The sequence below is a fragment of the Brachyistius frenatus genome, unplaced genomic scaffold (assembly GCF_029030835.1).
Source record: "Brachyistius frenatus isolate BFR_SWC_R1_liver_20210118 unplaced genomic scaffold, ASM2903083v1 Contig_64, whole genome shotgun sequence".
Lineage (NCBI taxonomy): Eukaryota > Metazoa > Chordata > Actinopteri > Embiotocidae > Brachyistius > Brachyistius frenatus.
In genome coordinates, this window is record NW_027210663.1 from 2,211,695 (window position 1) to 2,225,427 (window position 13,733).

Genomic DNA, 13,733 nt, shown 5'->3' on the forward strand with positions numbered 1-13,733 from the left:
CGAGTGTGAGAGTAAGCCTTGGGCACACAACAGTCTGAATGCAGCACTTGCCACTATGATGCCAGTCCTCTCTAGTGTATCTGTGAAAAGCCTACGTGTTGGAAAAACATTCCAGAGTGGGATCACATATACACAGTTGGGGCCAGCAGCGATACTGCGAGCCAGCAGCAGAGACCATGTCTCAATTTCTCATGCACGTTCGACCGGGGCCGCCTGAAGAAACAAGCGTGGGCTATTTCCAAACTGTAGAAGCAAAACGAAACAAACGGACCTGAAATGTAATTAGAAATACTACAAATGTGCAAAAATAAATGAGGAACTGTTCACCGACTCAAAATGACATTTCAAATGAAAAATTTCAGCGCAGTAAAAAAATCCAGCACTGATCATTTTCACTGTCCTGATTTAAACATGTAATCTGGCAAATCAAAATTGGAAACATTTGCTGAGTGTGTGTATTTCTCGGCTGGCTACTTTAAGAAGACTATTACCGTATTTCACAGATTTAGCCAAAATCTAATTTGTAAATTGCATTTAATGGTTTGTGGTTGCCTTGCTTTTTTGTTATGAAGAGTTGTCATGCTGTGAAAATAAACCTGAAGGCCCGGGGACTCGGAGCCAGTAATGAAAATCGCTACATTGCCGAGCCGAGGGTTTTCTCTCCACCGTCACTGATTAGCGTTCCCGATTGACTGACATGTCCCACTGGCTGCCTAACAGCCGGCTTTAGGAGATGAGGTTAAATTGTGGCTACCAACAAATTGCATGCTTGAGTTCCTCTGCACCCCTCTGCTATCATCCAGTGTAATGTGAGCACACCAGGCAGATCCCTCCGCAGATCCTTCTCCTCCCCTGCACAACAGCTCCCCCACACAAAGCCACAGAGACCTCTTTCCACATCCCTCGCCACCAGTCTGGCCTCTAAAGTGGTGATGGGCATTACCGTGGCTGAGCCTCTGTGGCTTCCCATAGCGTCCTGCAAAGTGCTTTATGTTCCAACTGCTGCTACACGCTCACTCACACACACACTCTCTCACACACACACACACACACACACACACACACACACACACACACACACACACACACACACACACACACACACACACACACACACACACACACACACACACACACCCAGCACCTCCTGCCTGCCACACACTCTGCACCCAATTGACTAAAACACACAGCGGAAATGCCTTTATAAAAACAAACTTAATGAAATCACCTGATTTAACAACATAATACTTGACATTTTTTTGACAACATCACAAAAAAACATTATAGGCATATATACAAAGCAGAGTTTGGAACCTTTTATGGACGTTAGCTATTGTAAATTGTATACGAGTTAATGTAAAAATCTAATATTTATCACTCAAACAAAAAACAGAGAATCCAAGCTGTTGGTAATGATGCAATTAAATATGTTTTTTTGGGGGGAGACGGGGTGGGGGGGTGGCACAGTTAGCAAAACCATGAGATGACAGATGATGCATCCTCATATGCTGCTGGGACAGGCCGAGCCATGTTGACATAAAACCCAATACTTCCTTACAGAGGAACGGGGCCAGCTTCAGCTAGCTCCTGGCCGTGCACTAAAAATCCCAGCAAGCTGAAGCAATATTATCACGCTTTGTGTTTCTAACATTAGATTTGTCTCTCTGTAGAGGTCCTCTTTTATTTACCCAAGAGAAGTGGCTAAAGACACATTTTTATCCTTTTTAAGGAGAATTAAAAAAAAAAAAAAGTTTAAAAGTCTTCCACAAAGGAACGCACACCCACAGATCTGCCTGGAGAGCTGCCTCTGAAATACTTCAGCAGGATTGAGGACAGTCTTTAATTAACTGCAAAACTACCCAGCTGGGTTGACAACACAAAGTACATCCTAGTGGGTTTTTTTTTCTTCTTCTTTTTTTGGGGAGGGTGGAGGGGGGGTGCGTATGAGTGTTCGCAAAGTGCCAGGCCACGCGGGAGTGTCCTAGAGCGAGTAAAACACACACACACACTGGGTGAGCTAACACAGAAACCCAGCCGTCAGCATCTAACCGGCACACACACACACACACACACACACACACACACACACACACACACACACACACACACACACACACACACACACACACACACACACACACACACACACACACACACACTGCTGCAGCGTCGCAAGCACAGCTAATTAAAAAACAACAATTTCACAGGAGGGCACTCCAAACAGTTCTAAAAAACACCTCTCAGCACACCGGGGGATCGTCCAGTGTACACGGGAGGTGAGACAGGTTCTGGGAGCTCTGCTTTTATGGCTTCATCACTACTCTATTTTTCTACAACTCATACTACCGTGACCTGAATTTAATTTTGCTTACTGCAGGTTGAGTTGTGAGATTTGGAAAAAATCTGCATGCTGATGTATTTGGATGAGTTACAAATGAAATATTCTAAAATAACATTTTGCTAGACAGTAAAACTTTATAGAGCATGGAAAAAAAAAAAAAAAAAAAATCCACTCTGGAATGTAAGTTTTTTTATGCATCAGCAGCACCCAAAAGTAGGCAGCATGGTGTATAATATAGTTAGCTGATGTTATGTTTTGTATATAGAGCCTCTGGCAGTTTCTAACAAGGCAGTCCATTACAGGGGTGTTGTCCAACACTTCGGTCAAGTGATAGGCCTTATTACACGGCTCCTTTCAAAGCATCTGCTTGGTTAGAGGAAAGGTCCCTCTGGGGAAAAGATCACCCTCTTTCTAATGATGTATAATTGACCTCCAAACACCAGGGCACAACAAGCTCTCTGGGAATGGTGTAATTCCACTCTACCTTTTACATACCGCCCGTCTCGTTCGAGCTTGTTCCTCCTCTACGGCTACAGCTCTCATCCAACTGACAGCTCGGCCAGCTTGTCTTCAATTTTATCCAGCTTGCACTGAAACGTTCTTAAAAACGTCAGCGCTATGTTGCTGTGTATATTTCCCCTCATCCAAAAATATATTTAATTTAATTTTCTGTACATTTTGAGACCTTCTGGACTGAATTTAAATCTTAAGCCATGAAAATTATTCACAATATTTCACATCAAAACCGGGATGATAAAAAGGTCAGCTGCATGGCATAAAAAAAGGCAAACATATGCAGAAAAAAGGCAAATAAAATCCAATCTTGTTACTATATAATTGCACTATATGGAGCAAGATGAGTTGAACTGTGTTGGTGGGAGCTTTAATAACAGAGTACACAATTGTTTTCCCCTGTCTGCACTTAAACCTGCTCCAAAGGTGCGAAAAAAGACTGCTTGCCAATTCCTTGATTTATTATAGCTAGTGAGAGCTGATTACGGGGCATGAATCAGTTGCTGTAGGAATGTAATTAGGCACGTAGACCTCTGTAAGGCTAGGAGCTCTCTTCACAGCCCAAAGCAGTTTGTGGGCTGACAAATGCATCTTAAATGGGTGTCATAAAAGTCAAAAAGGTGCCAATTACATCTTTAAGTATCCCATCAATGGAATGGAATAAACAAAAAACAGGGGATACTTGTGTCGGTGTGATATGAGGGACCTACCAGCTAACTCAACATGGGAGGGGTCAAAAAAAAAAAAAAAAAGTGGCAGAAGAATTAAAAGATGTGATGAATAATACTGTGTGAGACGGCGCCCAGCAGGTTGTTGTGTTTGGCTGGAGTGATCGGAATTGCCACACAAGCTTACAGCATTCAAAGTGCCAAGAAGAGGGAAATCAAAGAAAAATGGGGAAATGGTTAAGTTATATTCCAAAGACCGTTCCTCAAAAGCATATCACAAACAAAAATGGCATGAAAGAGTATTATTTAGCAGCCAGAGAGATCCAGTCTGTCTCCGTATGTCTGTCCCTTTACCCCCATCCTCTTCTCTCACACACACCAAACACATGAACAAACTACAACAGGCATGAGAAAGAGATCCCTCTCTCTGCCGGAGTGTCTCAACTTCCAGCCACCTCTGAGCCGTGACGCCGTGACTCTGGTATCCCCTAGTTACTGCTATGAATTTTCCATTGTTATCAGCCGACTACACTCCTGTCACAAAGCTGGATGAATGGCACGCATGGCAATAGATGTAACTCTTTGTTGCTTGCAAGGTATCTAGCAGAGAGCCATAATGTGCCGGTAATCGAAGTAGAATTGTTAAAAAGGCCGGACACAAAAAGCTGAAAATTTAGTGACAAGCATGAAAAGCGCTCATGCGATGAGAAACACAGGGCACCCCGGGGTCCTCACAGACCAAACAGCAACACCCAGTGCTGTAATACTTGAGTTACTTATAGCCTCGGTGTTATATCTGCCATCACTGCTTGTTTTATGTGATAATTTACTAATTCAATTTACTAATTTATCCTGCTCCATGGTGAGAGGCTGCCATGCTAAAAATGTTTTCATTGGAATATTTAACAACTGCAATTTAAGTTATATTTTTTTAAATGCTTCCTAAAGGCCTATTAAAATCTAAAACTATTATAACTTATAATAAAACAAGAACAACAAATGGGCGATTGCTGCATTATTTCTATTTATTTATAATTTATAAAATGATTATCTGTAATTTTAATAATGATGTATTTTATTCACTGTGTTGAATTCAGCAGGCCCAACTGTCTGCATTTTATATCATTATTCTGCTATCGTAATTACACCCCAGCATTTCATCACAGAATAAGATGGACATTTTTCAAAGTGTTTTCACACTGCAAAACTTGCAATTCAACACTAAATTATTTTTTGTATTATTAAAATCTCGTGTTTTTCTGTGGGTGTGCGTGCGTGACTCGCGCGTGCTTAAATGGCTGAACTTTTAATTATTTGTTTAGCCTTGCATAATTTCAAATGGCGTAAAATGCGCATATTGTATTTCATTAAACCGTTAAATTGTTGCCATAACGCCGATCCTACAACACATCATATCCAATGAAATAGAAATAAAAATAAAATCTGTATAACCTAAAATAATATCATGTGAAATAAATAAAATAAGTAAAAACGGAGAAAGTATTGTAACAGTCAAAATGAAAAGAAAACAAATTCTGATACTGAAGGCAAATCAAGGCGAGTGATTTATAGAATAAATGAATAGGGGCTGATCGGAAAAAATAAATCTAACCTGCGCCGTGGGCTCAGAGTCTTTAAATAAACCTACTGAAAGCATGTTTTCCATATTTTGAATAAATCTGAAGCAGCTGATGGTGATGGGGGAAAAAGGCCACATGATTCAAACTGAAAATATATGACAGAGAGCGGAGCAAAAAAAAAAAAAAAAAAAAAAAACCGAGACTGCACGCCTTCACATTCTGGGGCCTGAGTGGGATCACATCTTGTATCAATGCGGCCGCTGCACAGAGACAAATGTGGAAATATCGTGGGCCACTGTGACAATAATTAAACCGAGAATAAAATATGACCGCTAATGCGAGCGTCATCCAGCCAGTGAGCAAGCGTTGGGTACAAATATGTTTCCCACACAGGTAAAAAGCTTTGATTTAATTCCACTTGTTTGTGATTTTATATCTTGGCAGGACATTAATGTCAATCTGCGGCAGACAGAACAATCAGTGACTAGGAGTTCATTTGTATTATAACGCCATCGTTTTTGATTACGTCTTATAAAATTCAAAGACAAGCTGAATGGTGTATTTTTGCACGGTGGAACCCACAGAAGGCCTTCAGACCAGCCAAAGCCATCACTTCTTTTAATCGCTGCACACCAACCAAAACAATCTAAAGAAATGCACACACACACACACACACACACACACACGCACACACAAAAAGGAGAATGCATGAGACTCCCCCCCACCCACGGAAATTGTGCTTACTGTTGGTAGTCGTGTTTGCAGTAAAGTTTCCTTTCTCTGAAGTAACAGCTGGTGGTGAGAGGCTGTTGACACACGGTGCACTGCAAACACTCTTCGTGCCATGAGGAATCGTTGACCCTCATCAAGAAGCGGTCGGAGATGGGACGCTGGCATCCTTCACACACGGATCTGTGATGACATTCAGTCCCTGGAAAAAAAAAAAAAAAAAAAAAAAAAAAAAAGGCAGAGGGGTCGAGGCCCCGTCAGGCAAAGAAGGCCTGAATCAAGGACTGCAACAAGCTCAGAAACCTTTACAGGCCGACACACGCAGGCTGGTGAAAGAAATCCTCCGAGGTGTTTGATATCTTTTTTTTTTTTTTTTTTTTTTAAGTTTCTAATTACTTCTATTTTCTATTCAATAAGGCCTGAATTACACCACTCTTCCTTGACAATAAAATGAAATGATAACTGCATTTGCCATTATTAGCTCTGTTGTTTTATCCATTACGCATAAATATGACAATTCCTCACAAAAATACTTTCGTTTGTGCATGATCAGAGGTCAAATAAATAAATTTTAAAAAAAATAGCAGCATGCCTAAATAATGGCATCCACACAGGAACAAGGGTCCAGTGTTTGACCTGCGCTCGCAGGTCATTCGTAGTGGTGCGTATGGTTAAAAAGGAGAGGACTCACCGAGCATGACTCCGAGCGTGGCTTGTCCCGATCGCAGAGGATGATCTTCAATTTTTATGCCGTCCAGCATGATGCACGTCTCGGACTGTTCTCCCACGGAGAGGCGCTCCAGTGACACCAGACCTGTTGCAATATCCATAAGAATACGATCAGACTCGACAAGAAAATCCCGGCCACGCAAAGCTGTCTGGAGGAAGAGGCAGAGGGCGAGCTGGAAACCTGTTGAAACCGTTTGAGCTCCGTGTGACACCCAGCAGTCTGCAGCTCGGAGGAGGAAACAAAAAAGGAAAATAAACGAGATGGAGTGGGGAGAAGAAAAAAAAAAACCTCTTTGATGCTCGCAATTGTGGAAAGGTAGAGGCAGTCTGAGGCGGCTATTTGAATCCCTGGTGTCAGAGATGCGTGGTGAAACAGAAAGCAAACAATAAAAAGTCTCTGAACAGTCACCTGTTATGATTAGAGGAACGAGGAAGCTTTATCTTCTCGTCCCCAAGCCGACGGGAGAAAGCTGCAAAAAATGTCTTCACGGACTCACAGTCTCGCCAAGAAAGAGGGGGAAAGAAGCAAAAAAAAGTTGACAACAAATCCAAAGATAGCAGAGTGTGTCGGTAGATGTCCCGTCCGTAACTCTTTGGAAGTTGCAGAGACGGTTGGTTGGTTGTGCCCCTGCCGCTGCAAAAGTCTGAGATCGAGATTGAAGCGAGTAGATCCTCCCACTTCTGCATGCATGGCTACACTTTTTTTTCATTCCCCCATTCACTGCCATTGGGATGCTATTGGAGCAGAGTACAGTGCGCTGCACACAGTCCAATAACAACACACAGATGGAGAGGCAACCGTAAAGAAGACTGTGTGGAAAAGTGATATTACAGAAGCCTGGCCTGAGGAAGATATAATAATAATAATAATAATAATAATAATAATAATAATAATAATAATAATAATAATAATAACAATAATAATAATGTTACATCATCATTTATTTATTAGACTTATTAAATTAAGCCTTTTCTGAGAAATGAATGCACTCAGTGGACTTTATATATTTGAAATTAGCTTTAAAAATATTAAAGCCTGACATTAAACTCTTGTGCATTTTTTTTTTAGCAAGATTTCTTTTTTTGACATTTTATTTTTCCTCAGTAGTGAAACCTGCAGATACGCAGCGTGTGTCTCTTGGAGCATCACACGCTGTCCACGCTCTTTTGTGTATTGTCTCCGGTGGAAGCTGCTGTCCCCTTTCAGCTGATGCACCTGGCGATCAGTGGTGATAACAGCGGTCTGTGCAGCAGGGTGGCCTCTGGACCAGCCATCCATCTTTCGGTCAGGCAGGAAAAAATATCTGTAATAATAATAATCACAATCTCATAATCATAGTTCTAATAATTACAGATCTGCTCAGTATGTATTTTGCAGGTACACACAAGCTTAGATCTACTCTCATCAGCGGTTGTTAAATAATTGATCAGTTAACTCTTTGATCTGAGGAATAAACCCTCGTGCAGATTAAAATCAGCCTCATTTGGAATATTTGAAAACACGAAAATATCCATCTAAGCATGATTTTTTTTAATTTTTTTTTTTTAATGCTTGTAACTTTTGGGTTTGAGTATTAATCAATTGTTTTTTTTAAATCATCAATTTCTTTGTCAAGATGTGATCAAGACGTTTGGAGAGGTGCGGAGGAATATTCACTGCACTGAGGCCTGTCTGAAATTAAAGGGCTGCTAATGGGATTGTTCAGTGTTTGATCGTTATCAGCTTCTTTAACGACAGACTCAGAAAAGACAAAAAAAATAAGAAGAAGAGTGCACGGAGGGGGCCGGGGATGATACATGTTTGAAACGTAGCATAACTAATTATTATGAATTATTGTCTTACGTGTTTGTTTTTTTTCTTCAGAATTTCAGTTTGAAAAAATAAAAAGATAATGAAGACAACACTGCTAAAATGGCTGATAAGGGAGGATCTGTTCTATCGTAATCACAATTTAAAGTGATGCTTTAAAAAATAATCGTGTGATTCACACAATTTAGTGTAAAATTCTCTATTTAAATTAAGAATTAAACAAACAAAAAAAATATAGGCTACATCCTAAACTTTGCGGATGATGTAAATTCTCTGCAGGCAGCATTTACCTTCAGTCCAAAGGCCTACAGCTGCGTGTTGTTTCTGGAATCCTTTGTGAAGCATCAAGGCGATGACCTGTAGCCCAGTTTGGAAAACAGAGAAGAGATTGTTGGCGTTGCCCTCTGCTGTTCAGTGAGAGAACAGCTGCAGTTATCGAAAACATACAGAGAGGACATTTCACCTACACTTTTAGAAAGATCTCAACATCAGAGGAATATGTTTGTACATTATTATGCATTTTGAACATTGGAATCACGATATTTTTTTTCTGTGTTGAAATGAGTCTACACCTGCCTCCCGTGAAGTCATCCACCCTTCTGTAGCTTCTTTTTGTTACCTTCTATTTCCAGCACTTCTATCAGCATGTGGTCATTACCTCAATTTCGCACCATATTGGATTATTTTTTTACCACTAAGCAGCATCTGGGTCAGAGCACTATTGATACAATAGAATCAATACATTTATTTAAAACAAAAACAAAACAAACAAAAAAAAACCCTATGAAGGCTGTGTTATCCCGGCCTCCCCCTCCTCCTGCTTTCATTCAGCAGTTATCGGCCAGGTCACTTGTGTGAGTGAGGACATCAAACATTCATTCAATAAATCAATCCGCCAACTTTCAGCCTGCGGTGTTTTAATGAGCCATCCGCATGACCCTCCCTCACTTCTACAGGGCAGGAAGAAAAAAGAAAAAAAAAAAAAAACAGCGTTACAGCAGGTGTGCAGCACAGAAACCGAGTAATTTACTTTAAAGGTAAGCAGAACTGTTGCATCCATCGGAAAGGTAAGAGAACACTATAACGCTCATATTCCTGCAGGCCTCGGCTGTGGTGCTGGTTACAGTTCTCGCCGTGAATATAAAAACCGAATGATATGATTTCTGGAGGAAAGACGAGCGGAAATATGATCCTTCACTTGAGCGAGAGCAAAAGTTTAAAATTGCGAAAGATTTGAGCGGAGTTTTGCCTGTTCTGTATTCAAAATCAGGAGATTATTTCAGTGGGACATCAGAGCAAAAGTTTGGAGGAAAGCGCGTGAAGAAAAGAAGTAAATCTTAAAAGCTTTGTCGTCATTTTAAATTCATGTCTTTCTGAATTAATGTGGGACGATTCCAAAAACATTTTTAAAAAAAAGTGCCACTGAACGAAACTGCTGAACAAACAAATGCAATAAATACATTCATGAAATTATTTATGAGTTTAAATCGAAATGTCATCAAAACAAACGCCTCAATTAAACTGAGCTATAGGTGTTAATAAGGACAATTATTTTCCTTACTTTAATTACAGCCTACATCTTGCTTCTTATTAGCCACGCAGGATCCATTCATTTTCCATCCCAGAGAACAACACACAACTCCAGCAGTGTCAGAAAACCCGCAGGCTCCAATCAATGGACTGCAAAATCAGAGAAAGTATCTTCAGCGTAAAACTGCAGGCAATTACATTGGATATGTGGACTGTTATAAGCGCTGCATCTACTCTATGTCATAATCTATTATGATTATCGTTATTATTATTATTATTTACAACACAACTACAGGTTAGCTTGAGCTGAAATGTTCAATTATGCCCAAACCAAAGCGCACCGATAAGCATTTCAAAATAAAATACCTTGGTGAAAATGGGAAGAACACTTCACGTCCTCAAAGGAGAGACTCAGCAAACCAAAGACATAATGGCTCCTTAAATTGCAGGGGTAGAGCACTTTGATAGTTAACTCACTTTGATCTTTTAATGAGTGTTTCTAAGCTCTCCATGATGCCCCCTTTTTTTTTTTTTTTTTTTTTTTTTTTTTGAAAAAGCTCGAATGAAAGACTCTCTTAATTTGTTTGCTGCCGAGTTGCATTTATAAACAGACTGACATGGGACAGCAACACGCACTTTTGACAGTGGAGAGACTTACAAAGAATTCTTACAAATAATATGGTTATGTTGTTCTTTAAGCCCGCACCCAGATTTCTGCATGGACGCTTCTCTAAAATCATTTACTGTGGCTGTGAAGGCGTTTCAGGGACAGGGCACTTTTCTTGACAAGTCAACGGAGCCGCTGACCGTCGTGGATCAACAGAGGCTCACTGAAGGTTTGAACGTCGGTAATTTAATCTGTCTTTGTTAAACTCTTGAGGTTTTCGGCATTTTTTTTTTTTTTTAAATGCTTTTCCTGAAAAAAAAAATACAACTGTTTTACAGTGATTTCACACAGCAAACAAACAGAGCAGAGCACTGCTGTGATGACAAATAGGCAGCAGGGCCCTAAAGGCCTGTGGGCCCTAATGTAGGCTACTTACTTTAAGAAGTCGTTTTGATTGAAAAAAATCTTATTCTAAATCATCAGTTGGGCTCATTATTATTCTTTAAAAAAAAACAAAAAAACAATATCAACTTTGTTTACATGGTAAAATGTTCTGTGGGTTCACTAAAATTCACAGATGCAAACAAACAAGATAAACAGTGAAATTATTTTCAGCACATCTACTTTTTTCCCACTCAGTGATATATTTCTTCTTTTATTTTGCCTGAACCACACAGGCCCTTCTTCTCTTCCTAAGGCAGCCAAAAGAAGAAAAAAAAAAAAACAATGATACTGCAGGATAATCCCAGCTCCCCAGGGATTAAACCAAAGTATAATACAGCACTGTCAACTCATGGCTAGATTTGTTTATGTTATGATTTATTGGATTCAGCTTCTTTTCTTTTTTTTTCCCACTGACAAATTTATTGAGTTCTTGACAAATGGCCTGACAGGCCTCTGTGTGACAGCCAGCTGACATACAAATTTGAAATGCGAGTCTGAAATGTGTTTACCTGCATCTGCAGACCACAGTTTGTAAACACGTGGAGCTAAACAGAACTGTAATTTTATTAACATAACATCTAATCATATAGTCCTCTTCCTAACCAGTGATAGACTATATTATACTAATAAAATACTATTGAAATTAAACAAATGCTGTGATAACAAATTTAAACCATAATGTATATAATTTAGATGGATGGATGGATGGATGGATGGGTGGATGGATGGATGGATGGGTGTGAGGGTGGACGGGCGGACGGACGGACAGACAGACAGGCAGACAGGCAGACAGATCTTAAAATCATGTAAGAATCTAAATGGTGGTTATTTATAGCTTTGTTGCTACTTTTTAAATCAATAATTAATCAAATAGCAGTAACTTATCAGAAATCTAAAACATACCTTTTAAAGTCCTCTATCTCTTGTTTATAATGGTAATGTTTGTCACTTTCAAAAAAAATCCAAGAAAAATGGGCCTGTAATAAGAGCTATTTAATGAAAATGTTGTAGAAAGTATATGGAAGGCTGTGAGTTTTTTTTTTTTTTTATGTAGTCAATTTTCTTATGTTTTTAGTAAACCAATATTATTCCAAGCTACAAACCACAGCTACACACTGCGGTGTGTGTTTTTTTTATTTTTTGCGAAGGACCGGCTCATCTGATGACAGTGATCCATGATGCAGTCAGATTTATGCACCTGGTCCCCTGCCTCAGTCTGGACACATATTACTTCACTGTGGTATTAGTGATGTTACCAGATCAGCCATAAAACACACCATCTGAATTACAACATCATCCCCTGCTGGACAAAACTAGCCAGTACAAATTCCTCTGCCCCTCCACAGCAAAACTTCCATCATAATTTACAACATTATTAATTGGAGAACACTAAAATTAAATCATGATGATGAAAATATTACTGGTCTAAATGCTGTAAATATAGTAATTTTTTTTTTAAACAAAATGCACATCTTTTCTCTCAAGAATTACATAAAACTTTCATTGAGTTGCAGTGAACTGAATTTGTCTTCAAAACTTTGTTTGAAGGTCTGTTTTAAATCATCTTTATGACTTTATATATTGTATCTTTATTAATGCAAAATGTCATTAATACTTGCAGATTTGCATCCCCTACCTTTTTTTTTTTTTTTACTTGAAAACATTAACAATAAAACTATTTAAACAAACTTTCAGGTAATTTCCATTTCATAGTTACATTTCCCTGCCAGTAATAATAAAAACATGGAGGCGTATAATATTTAGATTGTTACAAGCTGTTAATTTGAAGCATTTAAAAAATTCAGTAATCCAATTTTGTTCTTTAAAAAAATACTACCTGTCCCAAATAAATAAATAATGCTCGTTGAGTAGATTATTTTACAATCCATTAATTTCAGTTTACTGGCACTGATATGACAAAAGTTGCTACTTTACCTTGAAGTGTAATACCATGTATATTGGGCAGGTTTTAAATATGCTGCACTGTATGTTCCTCATTGTATTATTTATATTTTGACTTCTGATTTGTCAGTTTTATTTCTTCTTATTTTCTTTAATACTTTTTGTTTACTACTTAACTATTCTGTCTACATATTGTTCTTTTAATGGATTTTTTTTTAAATCCTGTAATAAAACAGCTACTTAATAAAAATATAGGATATAAGATAAAGAAAAGGTGCATCTACTTTTTGTTTTTTTTGCTCAGAAAGGTTTGTGTGAAGTTGATTGTAGACACAATCAGTGCAATTTTGCAGCATTGACAACTTACTGTTAAATGTTTCATGAAATATTGATGACAAAAATGTCATTAATATTGTAATTAAAATGACAATATTATTGGATAAACAAACAAAATGGAGATATACTTTTATTATTAATGGATTTTATTTATTTATCTAATCTATCTATCTTAATTTATTCATTTGTATCTAATTATTTATTTCCCCTCAAATATACAACACAACTTTAACTTGAAAAGTTACATAATTATTATTATTGTCCTATATTGTAGTTAGGCTGTTTTTTTAATGTTTCTATTTCAGTAGACAAATAAATAAAAAAGTATTTCCTGTCAACATGATCTCTACTATAATTTGCAAAGTTTAAAAACCTTTTTTTTTTTTTTTTTAAATCATTGTCGAGTTACAAAAACTCAAATGTAAATTTAAAAAAAGTGTGTGCTACAGTGTCATACAAAAATAATCAAAAAACAAACATCAAATGTTTTGCAAAAGCCTAGTAAATGCTTTTCTTTTTCTGAAGCATTATCCACAAAACATTG

General features: G+C 38.3%; 1 protein-coding gene across 2 annotated transcripts in view; it reads right to left on the reverse strand.

Annotated features, from left to right (window-relative positions):
- The window catches only part of lmx1bb (LIM homeobox transcription factor 1, beta b), a 47,357-nt gene extending 40,069 nt beyond the window's left edge, over positions 1-7,288 (reverse strand). Inside the window, exons 1-3 of one of the 2 annotated variants that reach the window (XM_069706762.1) lie at positions 6,970-7,288; positions 6,523-6,645; positions 5,847-6,033 (exon numbers count right to left, since the gene is read on the reverse strand). In XM_069706762.1, coding sequence (XP_069562863.1) covers positions 5,847-6,033; positions 6,523-6,592 — 257 coding nt within the window. In that variant the 5' untranslated portion in view covers positions 6,593-6,645; positions 6,970-7,288. Of the gene's footprint in view, positions 1-5,846; positions 6,034-6,522; positions 6,781-6,969 lie in introns of both variants that reach the window. The other variant, XM_069706761.1, reaches the window with a different exon arrangement.
- Between the last annotated feature and the right edge of the window lie 6,445 nt (positions 7,289-13,733).